Source organism: Podarcis filfolensis, assembly GCF_964270895.1.
Source record: "Podarcis filfolensis genome assembly, chromosome: 4".
Classification (NCBI taxonomy): Eukaryota; Metazoa; Chordata; class Lepidosauria; order Squamata; family Lacertidae; genus Podarcis; species Podarcis filfolensis.
Window position 1 is genome coordinate 9,708,315 of NC_139607.1, and position 13,951 is coordinate 9,722,265.

The 13,951-nt window shown below is 43.3% G+C and overlaps 1 protein-coding gene across 5 annotated transcripts in view; it reads right to left on the reverse strand.

Moving 5' to 3' along the window:
* Nucleotides 1-13,951, reverse strand: part of TBC1D4 (TBC1 domain family member 4) — a 96,005-nt gene that overhangs the window by 37,532 nt on the left and 44,522 nt on the right. For 3 of the 5 annotated variants that reach the window (XM_083610413.1, XM_083610415.1, XM_083610416.1), the window contains exons 3-8: nt 11,178-11,267; nt 7,551-7,655; nt 5,621-5,753; nt 2,622-2,713; nt 2,140-2,250; nt 457-579 (exon numbers count right to left, since the gene is read on the reverse strand). In XM_083610413.1, coding sequence (XP_083466539.1) covers nt 457-579; nt 2,140-2,250; nt 2,622-2,713; nt 5,621-5,753; nt 7,551-7,655; nt 11,178-11,267 — 654 coding nt within the window. The remainder of the gene's footprint in view (nt 1-456; nt 580-2,139; nt 2,251-2,621; nt 2,714-5,620; nt 5,754-7,550; nt 7,656-11,177; nt 11,268-13,951) is intronic. The other 2 variants (XM_083610414.1, XM_083610417.1) reach the window with 1 other exon arrangement.

Genomic DNA, 13,951 nt, shown 5'->3' on the forward strand with positions numbered 1-13,951 from the left:
GCTTAGAAAAGCTGGTGTGAATTTTAATCTGTTTTAGTGTTTAAACTTCTTGAAAGATTAATGTACAGTAAAAAAAAATCTGGTTTATTGGTTTTATCTTTTTGTAAACCACTTTTTAAAAAAACAACAACTACCAAGTAATGTAGGGCAAGTTCCAAGTTCCTGTAGGGCACAATACATTCATGACAGGCAAAATACCAGCACTCCCAACAGACTACCATTTGCCATACTGAAATTAATTCTTATTTCTGTAGTAGTTGTTGCAAAGACAACTAAATGAATTACTGGTGATCTGTACAATTCAACACAAATTTGAGTTTTCAAGAGAGGGATGCAAAATAGAATAGGCCCAAATAGGTAGAATTTGTCACTGAAGAAGCTAATCAAATATCCAAAAGGTTACAATGATCTTATGGACAATTACATCCCAGGAGTCCTCGCTCCTGAGCAACTTACCCTTGAGAAAATGTTTTCTAGAGAGCTGGTCAAAGATTTCTTGGCCTTGTTTTTCAGAATGTCAAGTTTGAATCTGCCACCACTAGCTGCGTTCTCTGGAACTGTCGTGTTGGAGGCATTCTGCTGAAACAAAAAGGCAAGTTTTGTCATCAATGTTGCCTACAGAAGACAACGCAAATGTACCCCTGCCAAACTGACCCACAGATATACAAAGTGCAAAACAGAAAAAAGTGCACTTATCTCATGTTGCCTTTTAAAATTTGCAGGGTGTCGTTGCATTAAGTTTTTCTACATGCTACACTTTGGCTTTTGGTGCAACGTAAGGAAACGCGGGTAGGGACACGGGTGGCGCTGTGGTCTAAACCACACAGCCTAGGACTTGCTGATCAGAAGGTAGGCAGTTCGAATCCCCGCGACGGGGTGAGCTCCTGTTGCTCGGTGCCAGCTCCTGCCCACCTAGCAGTTCGAAAGCACGTCAAAGTGCAAGTAGATAAATAGGTACCACTCTGGCGGGAAGGTAAATGGCGTTTCTGTGCGCTGCTCTGGTTCGCCAAAAATGGCTTAGTCATGCTGGCCACATGACCCAGAAGCTGTACGCTGGCTCCCTCGGCCAATAAAGCAAGATGAGCGCCGCAACCTCAGAGTTGGCCACGACTGGACCTAATGGTTAGGGGTCCCTTTACCTTTAAGGAAACCAGGTCAAACTCGACGCAACATCAGGGGTGCAAAATTCATCACTGACTTCTTGATGTTGTTGCTATAAACTATTTGGATTGAGGCTGGGCCACAGGGGGGTAGTGACCCCTTTTTTGTGTACTGCAGCCCCAAAGCAAATCAGAAGGTCCCATTGGCCATTCATTTGCTAAAAGCAAAGCCAGGGTTTCAGATTCCAGGAAGTCTCAATGCATGAATATGAAGGCTTGTGCTCCCTTGCTAAAGGCGTTCACATTAAAAACATTTTTTGGGGAAGTTGTAGGTGAAACGTCTGTCAACACAGGAGCAAAGAATACTGAATAGGGCTTTAGTTTAGCTTCCTCAACCCCAGCCCTCCAGATGTTTTTGGCCTACAACTCCCATGATCCCTAGCTAGCAGGACAGGGATGATGGGAACTGTAGTCTCAAAACATCTGGAGGACCAAGGTTGAGGAAGCCTGGTTTAACTGCTCTGGCATAGTTAACTTTTGCTGGGTTTTATAACCAAGTTTTGTTTCATAGTAGTTTTTAACTTAACTGCTGCCTTAACAATATTTCAATCAAGAGGTGGTTTATCATTAAAGGAAGCTATTCTTGTAATGCTCAAGATGGTCGCTCAATAATTTCTACACTATGGTACTTATCATTCACCGTCTTCCTTATTCTGAAAACGAAATCAACTTGCAATTCCCACCCCGAGGCTAGAGTTTCCTACCTCTCTCACAAGGCTAGAGCTTGGGGTCACCCAATGAAACTGATTGGCACAACACATAATTGCCCTTTGGAAACCGCCGCCACAAAGTGCCATAGCTGACTAGCCTGACCATACATTAACTCAGAGGGATTTCACTGGGACTAAGCTAAATGTATGCTCAGATGTATGCTGAAGCCCCAGAGAAGGTGTTAAGATGGTGATGGGAAGCACTTGGGTTCATATTCTAAGATGTCTTCCGCCATCACTAAACGACAAAACAGGATAAAGAGCCTTACCATTGGGGCCTCTCCAATATGCACGTGAGCCTTTTGTTTAGCTTCGCACAGTTGTCGCAAGTGTAAGATCACAAGCTCATTGTCTTCCTGGTCGGTGACGGGCTTCATTTTCTGTTAGGTGGGAAATAAGCAATATATTTTTGGAAATTTGATACCTGCAACTCTGGTTCAACTTGCTTTTTATAGAACAAAAGACAATTCATTCTTCTAGAAATAAAGTATCAAAATAAATTAATTGCATTACAGAATAATAATAATAATAATAATAATAATAATAATAATAATAATAATAATAATGTTTATACCCCACCCATCTGACTGGGTTTTCCGTCATTCAGGGCGGCTTACAGCAGTTTAACAATAGCCTTTGGAGTACAGGATACATTCGTGAATGTACTTTTGATTCTTGGTGTCTCTGAGCTAACAACTTGATCCTGTAGTCCAGTTCCAGAGAATGAATGCCAACCGGTTCGGTTTATTACCTGCACACGCTCAAAGATGTCAGCTTGCTCATTGTCACTGAGAGAGGACAGATGTTTCTGAATCACAAGTTTAGCTCTTGGTGGATAAAGACCTTAAAAAACAACAGAGAGGCAGGCAGACATTGATGAGGTAAGTTATATTTATTTGACAAACCATCTCACCATACTTGTTGTAGAACATTAACACTGAATAATGTGCAGTATATTAAGTCATGACAATGTCAAGAAAACCCAGATTTTATGCTAAAAACAAAAGTTTCTGCTCCACAACTTTTACAAATTCAGTCTTCATACATTCTTAATTTATGGAAGGGGAGAGGGGGGTCTCAAACAAGCAAGCGGGTAAATAGAACTACCACCAGTGATGTGATTATGTGGTTTTGGGCACTGGACTTCATGATCTTATGGGGGCCCTCTTTTTTAGATGCAAGAGAAGATGGCCTCTGCCACGTGCCAAGTGAGATCCATCTTCTCAGATGCACTGCCTTGCCTCAGAGGATTCGAGAGGGAGTTGATATGACACTAGGGACATATTAGGATGGCAGCCAGAATTGCCTCCTTCATATGAGCACCGTGTGATTTCTGTTTGTGTACCACATTTTAATAGAGATTTTGTTTGAGAAACTTTTTCTCGGCTGCTCCGAGAGCCTCTTGGCACTATGAAGTGGGCTTTTCCCTTCACTGGTACCCAATATTTAACAAAATTCAACAAGCACATCACCAGGTCTGGCACTTACTTTCACTTGGAATGCCTCTATCGACTGTAGCACAGTCTTCCAAGATATAGCAGTTCTTTTTTTAAATAAATAAATAAATACCCACCCACCACATGTGATAGAAACCGTCTTTAAGCTGCTGGCGTAGCTAAATCAATGCAAAGTTGTTGTTTTGCGTGCATTTTTCTTGCTCAAGGGCAGAATCCTAACTCAGCAGTGGGGTTCCCCCCCCTCTCTTAAGGCCAAGGAAGGACGTACCCCTTTCAAAACCCAGGCCTCCTGCAGGATTTCAGTTTGAGAGTTCAATCAGTCAGTCATTCTCGAGAGAGGTGATTATAGGTCCTACATACACTCTTCCAGAACCTGCCAACCCGCCCATCCACCCTGACAAAGCTCTTTCTTTTCTTGAAGAAAGCGTCAGCTTAAGTCACCGGCTGCACTTGCGCAGACTTGGCACACTTCTCTGCCCACCAGAGGGAGCTGACAACTAAATATGTACTTCTGCTATAAAAACATGCCAGCATAGAAGAAAGTAAGCTTTATTTTGGGCTGGCGGGAGGGGGGAGGACCATGTGGGTAGCCTTGTCATGCTGTCAGTATAGTGATTAGCTTCCAACGGCCTCCATTTTGAATAAGGTTCCCATATCGCGTTCTTAAAATGGGTGAGTCATCCTTTTGATGGAAACTGTTGCCCAGGAGGAGTTAGGGCTCATTTAGACTTCCTTTTGCTCTGCAGTTTCCAGGCACAGGGTCCATGTTGTGCTTCCCCCGGGAAAACCCGTGTTTCGCTACTGAATCAGAGCAAACAGCAATCGGGTTTCCCACTGGCTGCCATTTGCCCTGATTCGGTGGTATGTATGCTGGCACCCGCCTGTTCACGAGACCATATATAAGTGCGCCTTTGGGAGTGGTCAAACCATTGGAGAGGTACAGCACTGTAGAGACCAATACAGGAGAGACAGGTTTTGTTGCAGGTGGGGCTGAGGAAGGTGCCCAGGTTTGCTGCTATGGGTGCACCAGGGTGTTTCTTCTCTCAGTGTTAAAATGAGGGTTTTCCTGGTGAAAGCACCAAGACAAAAACAACAATACTAGACCAGTACCTATAAACACAGCACAAAAGGAATTATGGACGAGCCTTTATAGACATCAAACAAATATACAGGAAAATAGCACTGCTCGGGTGGAATGACCAGCCAGGGTAGGAACCAAATGGACCCCTCCATATATTTCAAAATACCAAATACAGTTGTACCTTGGATCCCGAATGCCTTGCGAGTCTAACGTTTTGGCTCCCAAACGCCGCAAACCCAGAAGTGAGTGTTCCGGTTTGTGAACGTTCCAATCGGAAGCCATGCCTTGGTTTCCAAACATTTTGGAAGTTGAACAGACTTCCAGAACGGATTCCGTTTGACTTCTGAGGCACCACTGGTCTGTAGGGAACAAGCTGTTGCCTTCATGAACTGTTGTGTAGGTTTTGCAAAATAACCTCTCTAGCCACCATTGGAAACACAATTACTGAACGGATTCGCTAGACCTTGGTCTGATTTTGCAGAGCTCTTCTTCTGGAGAGGGTTCATATAGTTCAAGGCAGCCCCTCTTCCTTTCCTTTAAAAGGCGACAATATGGCACATGCCCTATTTATGGCTGTGACAGGAATCCTATAACCTTATAATAGGCAGAGGGCCTATAATAGGTGAGTGGGCCTTCTTGATACAGAACCAAATATCCACAAGAAGCAGTTGTTGTTGTTTATTGAATTTATATAACACCCTATAACCACAAAATACATAATAAAAATAAAAACAACTACCCAATAGCCCCCCCCCAAAAAAAACACATATTAAAAGGGCATTGTATGTAAATCAGATCATCCAAAGGCCTGGTTAAAAAGGAAGGTTTGTGCCTAGCGCCTAAGGTGTGTAATGAAGGCGCCAGGTGAACTTACCTGGGGAGAGCATTCCACAGATGGGGAGCCACTGCAGAGAAGGCCCCGTTCTCGTGTTGCCACCCTCCGGACCTCTCGAGGAGGCGGCACACGAAGAAGGGCCTCAGATGATGATCTCAGAGTCCGGGTAATTAAGTTATATTCCCTCACAGTTATGGTATACGCAAGGCAATCTAACGTAAATTACAGCCTTAATCAGGTGTATATGGACACTGGAAGATTTAGCATGGCACCCTAAGCAAACAGGCTTGACTTACTGCAAAACAAGGCCCCGTGGCACCTTTGTGTGCAAAGCACAATGCTCCAGATTCAGAAAGCAAGCAAGGGCTCACAACTACCTTCAATCCTTTCGCAGAGCTTGTGCAGCGAGTGCATTGGGCAGGCCTCGCAGAGCTTAATCTGAGTCTTGGCACTCTGGAGGGCTGCAGCCGTGCTGAACGCTTGTTTGAGAGTGAGCATTACTTCGTCCACCTGCAAAGGGAGGGTTAAAATCCAATGAATCCTATGTGTGCATTTTAATACCAGTTACATGAAAATACATACGTACATACATATTTAAAACCAGACACTAGATTTTCAATCTAGTTAGCAAACCACTGAGTTACCATTAGAAATAAAAAAGCACAGCAAACTGAGGTGATGCTCCTACAGAAATGAATGGGAGTTACACAATGGCTAAGAACCCTTTCATTTCACTACAGCGTCTGTGGAAGAATCTGCCAGTGTCCTGTGTCCTATTTTCATTTAAATGGGTTGTTAAAATTAGACTGATTTTGCAGGCTCTGTTTCACATTTGGGTTGCTGTTGTTTTTTTTAAAACAAGTGTCGTTTTTCTTGTGTTGTTTTTTTTTTTAACACAGCTGAATTGTTTGATAATAGGGATCGGAAACTTAACTTTTCCAATAAGCATAATGAAGTTATTAAATCCTACTCCTGGATAGAATTTAATTTAGAGAACTGGGCCTTTATGTAGTGGGACTAAAAGGAGCTGAAGACAAGCTACCAACTTATTAGTAACCAACTGAACAGCTCGCCAGCCTTTATTGTCTCCAGACGGCAGTCTGGGCCGTGCTTCCCCCCCCCACACACACAATCGCAAATAGAGGCAGGCAAAATTCCCACACTCTCCCACGTTAGAGGGGGGCAAACTTTGCATTCTCTGTCAGGAAAAGGGTCAGAGGTTACAAGGCTTCCCCTCAAGTGGTATAGAGATTCAAATGCATTTTCATGCCCTGCAAAGAAGCTTTTCAGTATCTCCTTTCCCTTCCTATATTTTATGTTGTGCCGTTTAAGAAAGCCAGACCTCGAGTCTGGAAAAATCTGGAACAAGATTCGCTTTTTGCAGTAGCTTCTAGTTTGCTTTGAACTTCTTCTTTTTTGCATTTGGACACGGTTCCACAGCTTTCTTGTGAAGAATATTTGCCAGGCAGGGAAAGCGAGGCCCTCGTCTGCGGATTGTTGCTTAGCAGAGTGTTTGGTGGCTGTGCAATTTTCTCTTTCCAAAGATCACATCATCTTTATCATTTAGATCCTAACTGTTCAAAGCACAGGAGCCTAGGCACAGATTTCTGTTTTGACTCTTCTGTCAAAACAGCTTTTAGTTAAAAGTGGCACCATTCTCACCACCTGAAATTACAGAATAAAATTCTGTCCTGCCGATATAGAAGCTCCGAAGGCAGTTGTGCATGCATAAACTAGTGTATTAAGTTATTTGTGAGGAATGTAGGAGGTAATGTCAATCAGGCACCAGAACAAGCGATACCCTTTTTGCAACTATGGGTGTTGGTCATGGGGGGAGGCAGCTATTATAATCTTTTAGGATTATAGTACTTTGGGTGGGTACTGTTAGGTTTTTCCTGGGATTTCCCCTGCTACTGCAGCATCATAGACTCTTGAATCCCAGGGTCTCTTTCCTCCTGGCCTTGTGATGATGTCGCTGCCCATATCTTGGTGAAGAGAAAAGGGAGATGTGCCGCGCTTCATTACCCTGCTCAAAATGGGTATGAAATATCTGTCGAATGTGCCCTGGCACATGAAATTACTGCCATAGGCTGTGGGAAGGAAAACAAAGACTAGAAGTGTGTGTTGCTTTCTTCCCCACTGTCCAGAACTAAGAGTCACAAGGAGATCACGCTATGGATTTGGCCTGTGTCCAAAAAGAAGAAGAAAAAGGAACACAAATATCTTACCACATTTTTGAAGTTTTATAGCTCTTGAGATACAAATCACTAGATGAACGGAAGAATACAGTAAACAGTAGTGACTTACCAGAGATTCGCTTGCACACTGGAACACATAGCAAACATACTGATTGATCCCAGGTTCCGCAGATTCCCGACAAATAAAACCAAAGTGATCTATGTGTCTTATGCCCTGGAGAGAAATAAAACGAAAAGCTGAACATACAGTAAAAAAATTAATTGATGCTCATCAACTACTGATCATTAGGACTCTAGCAATTTTTTAAAAAATCAGGAGTAACTAAACCTACTTTTCCTGTATAGTGCTTCCCAATCATATAGATAGAAAATCCATGATCCTTTTGTGGTTTTAAAGAGAGCGTATATATATATGCAAACATTTCTGAATATGTGATGCTCCTTGCTCCAACACACATCTCCAAAAACGAAACAAAGCAAACAGATCACTATTTTGAATTACTACACAGAAGAGTCAGGATCATTTTTCTGACTTTTGTTTCTGCTTCCACTGCCTATTCCTCCTCTCAGTATACATTTATGACACTCCCCCAAAGCCCTGTGAATCAAGAAGGACCCCAAAATGATGTGTGTCCTTTCTTTCTGAGGGGAGCATGAGAAGATCCGAAATAGTTAAGTCTCTACTTGGCATAGCTCCTGACTTCTAGGCCCCAGCATACAAAATGAAAATGGCGGCAGCCTCAGCCTGAGTTGAAATGGGTCACATGCAGTGTTTATTTGTATACACTGGTACATGTATAAAATTTGTATGCTCATCTGGTACGCCGGCCGAGACTGCAACACGCTCTACCCGGGGCTACCTTTGAAGGTGGCTCAGAAGCTACAACTAATCCAGAATGTGGCAGCTAGACTGGTGACTGGGGGCAGCCGCCGAGACCACATAACACTGGTCTTGGTACACTGGCTCCCAGTATGTTTCTGAGCACAATTCAAAGTGTTGGTTGTTGTTTAGTCATTTAGTTGTGTCCGACTCTTCATCACCCCATGGACCAGAGCACGCCAGGCACTCCTGTCTTCCACCTGCTCCCGTAGTTTGGACAGCTTCGAGAAAAAACTGTCCAACCATCTCATCCTCTGTCGTCCCCTTCTCCTTGTGCCCTCAATCTTTCCCAACATCAGGGTCTTTTCCAGGGAGTCTTTTCTTCTCATGAGGTGGCCAAAGTACTGGAGCCTCAGCTTCAGGATCTGTCCTTCCAGTGAGCACTCAGAGCTGATTTCCTTCAGAATGGATAAGTCTGATCTTCTTGAAGTCCATGGGACTCTCAAGAGTCTTCTCCAGCACCATAATTCAAAAGCATCATTCTTCAGCGATCAGCCTTCTTTATGGTCCAGTGTTGGTACTGACCTTTAAAGCTCTACAGCAGGCACCCCCAACTTGCGGCCCTCCAGATGTTTTGGCCTACAACTCCCATGATCCCTAGCTAACAGGACCAGGGGTCAGGGGTGATGGGAATTGTAGTCCAAAACATCTGGAGGGCCAAAGGTTGGGGATGCCTGCTCTAAACGGCCTTGGCCCTGCATACCTGAAGGAGTGTCTCTACCCCCATCGTTCAGCCAGGACACTGAGGTCCAGCTCCAAGGGCCTTCTGGCCTTCCTCACTGTGAGAAGTGAGGTTACAGGAAACCAGGCAGAGGGCCTTCTTGGTAGTAGCGCTTGTGGAACGCCCTCCCATCAGATGTCAAGGAGATAAAGAACTACAGTGGTACCTCTGGTTACGTACTTAATTTGTTCCGGAGGTCCGTTCTTAACCTGAAACTGTTCTTAACCTGAAGCACCACTTTAGCTAATGGGGCCTCCCGCTGCCACCGCAACACGATTTCTGTTCTCATCCTGAAGCAAAGTTCTTAACCCGAGGTACTATTTCTGGGTTAGTGGAGTCTGTAACCTGAAGCATATGTAACTTGAAGCGTATTTAACCTGAGGTACCACTGTACATAACTTTTAGAAGACATGTGAAGGCAGCTCTGTATCAGGAAGTTTTTAATATTTGATGTTTTACTATGTATTATATATGCTGTAAGCCGCCCAGGGTGCCTGGGGAAACCCAGCCAGATGGGCAGGGTATAAATAATAAAATAATGATGATTATGTTTCAAGTAGTTTTTCAGTAAAATGGAAAACATGAAAAATAAAGTGATTTTAAGAAGCTAAGAACAGCACTGACCACACTAAATAGTTTAAAGGAGGAAGGTATTCATTCTGCAATCCTATGCATGCCTATCTGTGAGTTAAGTCCTACTGAACTCAGTGGGGTTATGGCTGAGTAAACATGCATAGGTTTTTGCCAGCAGTTTACAACCCTCCACCTGCTGCTGGTCTATAGCTCTCCCCACACATTATCACTGGTCATGCTGACCAGAGCAGAAGGCAGTTGTAGTCCAACACAATCTCGCGGATCCCCCTTGGTTATATCATAAAGTCCTTGCAGAAGAGAAGTACAAGGACTTCAGATATCAACAGAAATGGAGCAGAAATTCGTACTGAATCAAAAGCAAGCAGACGATTCTCTTTCCTTCACCAGCACTAAGGGAGTGAAAGTAACCACAGGGTTGCTCCTTACCACAATACAGTAAGTGAGACAACCGTGTGTAAGGGGGAAAACCCTAAAACTTAAAACTGGTGTGACTGTCAGTTAGGTTCTCTCCTCTTAGTTCTTCCCTGGGAAGGTTTTTCAACATCCCAAGAACAACAGGCGAGTTTGTTTTGTTCTCAGTACAGGGAAACTCTCACAGCTGCTTCTGACACGCAACGCCATACTGATATGTTTTGATATTTATGATCCGCTTGTACAAATTCAATGCATGCAACCTTCCTGCAAAAGTGTCAGTCACTAGAAAACAGCCGGTTGGAAGTGACGTTGCTATTTTAGTCCAAGAGAATGCATGCTTGAGAACTCTAAAACCGGTGATGAGAAAACTAAGATGATGACGTGATGAAGGTATTTGCCTGCAAGTCTTGTTGGAAAATGGTGGCTGCAATCGAGCAACGGAGAATTGCAAGCAGAAACAGCCTTCCATACACAAAGCCCACAGAAACATGTATCTCACTATTTCTATTACAAAGCACATTCACTGGTCAGATCCATCTGTTTTGCACATGTAACAGGATTAGCTGTCATGACAAGACCCCATTTTGGGGGGCAGGGGAATGATCAAGAAATACCCCAGCGCGCTATTTCATCATTTGGCTCTCTGATACTTTTAATTTTAGATGTGAAGAACAGTTAAGATTTTCACCTGCAATTACCTTAATAAAGAGAATGAACTGGAACTTCTCTTTCAATAAGTAGGCAAAGCGTCATGTCAAAAGTACCCACTGATCACTCAATTTTATTTTATTTTTAATTTCAAATTGTTGTTCTAAATGTTCTAAGAAAAAATTATTACCACAAGGAGGAGTGGAAATGAGAAACCAGCAGCAAACAGCATGAAACTTAACAGATGTCTCTGTTGTTGATACTGCAGGATAATTCTCTGGCATTCCCTTTTTATTATTATATTCTGCTAGAATATATTGAATTCTACAGTGAAAAGCAGGAACAACTAAGCAGATGTTAACAAATAGTTCCTCCCACCTCAGTCTTTCTGCTTACACTTAATTTTCCAAACCTGTTTTTATTCTGAAGATGCCCAGCTTGTTTTATCCAAACACTATTAACCTAGCTTGGATACCCACCTGAGAACATGAGGAGATATCTTTAAAGTTCTTCTCAAACACAACCGATTTCGTATCTGGACTGATGAGGTTAATTTCAAATCGACCAACCTTGAAAAGAGAGAAAACAACAACAGCAGCATGTTAAGGCAATCAGAACATCATGGACAAATAGCTATCCTTGAGACTTGAGGCGCCAGAAATTTTTACTCGTGCCTGTTTCTCAAAGGGAAGCGTATCAAAAACTGATGTTATGCCAACAGTAATGATTAAAGACAGGGTGACAGTTCTGCTAAGCCACCTGAAAGCAATCGGAATAGAGAAAGAGGAACAGGCATATAATATATTTGCTTTTGTTTTATTCAGGATTCCACTTTATCTGTGGGATGAGTAGTCAGTCATGCAAGCTCCTGCAGAAGACACAGGCTTGAAGTAACAAGAAGCCTCTCAAATGTTCCAAAAAGTCAGGGGAACTGGAAATATTCAGAATAAAACTAGGTGACAGAAGATGAATAATGGGAATTACGAGATACAGAAAAATAGTCAAGAGGAACCAGGAAGAGCATATCAGCATGCAGTTTAAGAATAGACATTGATGAATTTGCTCTAAATGCTACAGTAATAACCTTGCCTGCAAATATTTTCAATTTAAGGGATCTTGAAGATCATCTTAACCAGTCACCCAGAAGCTAATCTCACAAGTTTACAGATTTAACAAACACCAAAAGCAGAAAGTAAGTGTGAACAGGACAAGGGATTTTATCAGCAGTACTGTACATCAAATTGCTGGCTGTTTTATTAGCTGAGCATGTACATGTACAGTATCTTTTTCAGTATATAATTAGCTTTGGTATGCTTTTAAGGTGGTGGTCAACCAAACAAAAACATAATTTAGAGACACTGCTCCATTATTTAGAGCCACTGCTTCCTCAGTACTCCAAACTACAATCCCGGCCTCACAGGTTAAAACCTACCAACCATCACATATTCCTATCAAAATTTATATTTCATTTTGTGAAGTTTTCTCCTGTCGCTCCATTTGCTGAACGTATTATTACTTTTTCTTACCATTTATAATCTGCATACTGGGCCAGGAGAACCTATACAGCTCTCTGATTTGCAGCAGCCTATGGCAATGCTAAGGGACACGGGTGGCGCTGTGGGTTAAACCACAGAGCCTAGGACTTGCCAATCAGAAGGTCGGCAGTTCAAATCCCCGTGACGGGGTGAGCTCCCGTTGCTCGGTCCCTGCTCCTGCCAACCTAGCAGTTCGAAAGCACATCAAAGTGCAAGTAGATCAATAGGTACCGCTCTGGCGGGAAGGTAAACGGCGTTTCCGTGCTCTGCCCTGGTTCGCCAGAAGCGGCTTAGTCATGCTGGCCACATGACCCGGAAGCTGTACGCCGGCTCCCTTGGCGAATAAAGCGAGATGAGCGCCGCAACCCCAGAGTCGGCCACGACTGGACCTAATGGTCAGGGGTCCCTTTACCTTTACCTTTATGGCAATGCTAGCCCCAGACCGAGGCTAGATCTACACTGACCTGTAAAAACGCTTTAAAAAAGTAATATAACTCTCAATGCAATTTTACATTGGTGATGGATCAGTGCTCTATAGCACCCTCTGATGTCAGGCATTTATAATGTTTTAACTGACCACTGTAGATGAATCTTTAGTAAAAAGGTAACAAAAGGGAGTGGGGAGAGGCCTGGGAATAAATTGAAGGAGCAAGTTATTTGTAAGGAAAGATGAAAAAATATCTAGGGGAGGAACAGAAGCAGTAAAGGAAGGGCTGAAATGGCTTTGAGCAGCATGGATCAGCGTGGATGACTACAGTCTCTGCTCTCTCTCTCTCTCTCTCTCATGCATGTGAATGCCCAACCCTGTCCTGGGTCTCCTCATTACCTGTAGTAAAATTGAGTTTCAGGTATAAAACCCCAAGTTCCCGACAATCTAACGAGTGAGAATCAATGGGGTATTCATAGTAAGCATATAAACCAGGGGTCGGCAACCTAAGGCCCATGGGACACAAGCGGCCTGGAGGGGTCGTTTAACTGGTCCATGGACCACTGCTGCCAGCTTGGTTGGCTCCCGTGCTAAACTGGCGTGGAGCAGAGCGGGGACCGCCTTCTGCGACACTGGCTGGATTCCCATTGGCTGCAGGAAGCTCCTGTAGCCAATGGGAAGCTGCGTATGCCTCCTCTGCGCCAGAAATAGTGTTTGTGCATGCGTGTGCGCACATACACTCCGGCCCACTGCAGCACCGTGAACTGGCCCAAGCCACAAAAACTTTGCCGACCCCTGATATAAACTATTGCCTGCAAATTCTGGAATAGCATTCATGTTGGCCATAGTCCTGTACACACTTGTTAAGGACAAGTTCCATTTAACTCAACCGGGTTCACGTCTGTAAGGCACTGCGCTGTTTCGTAATAAAAACAAGGAGCCTTGCAGCATCTGGAGATTGTGAACGGATGGCAGAAGTTTTTGTGGACTACAGTCTGCAATGTTAAGTGTAATTTTTAATTTTAAAATGTCTTAACAGATGTGCCTGCCAAAACTAGTTGCCAGGGCTGTTTAATATCTCTGTGTTTGTACACGTGCAAATGTATGTGTGTGTGTGTGTGTGTGTGTGTGTGTGTGTGTGTATATATATGTATGTAAAAATATTGTTTTATTAAAAGAACAATTAAAGGCTATAGCCCTAATCATAAACTGGGGAGGAAGTCACATTGGAAATTTGTTTCTGAGTAAATATGAACAGGGTTATACTGTAAACAAAGCTTTGTTTGTTTTA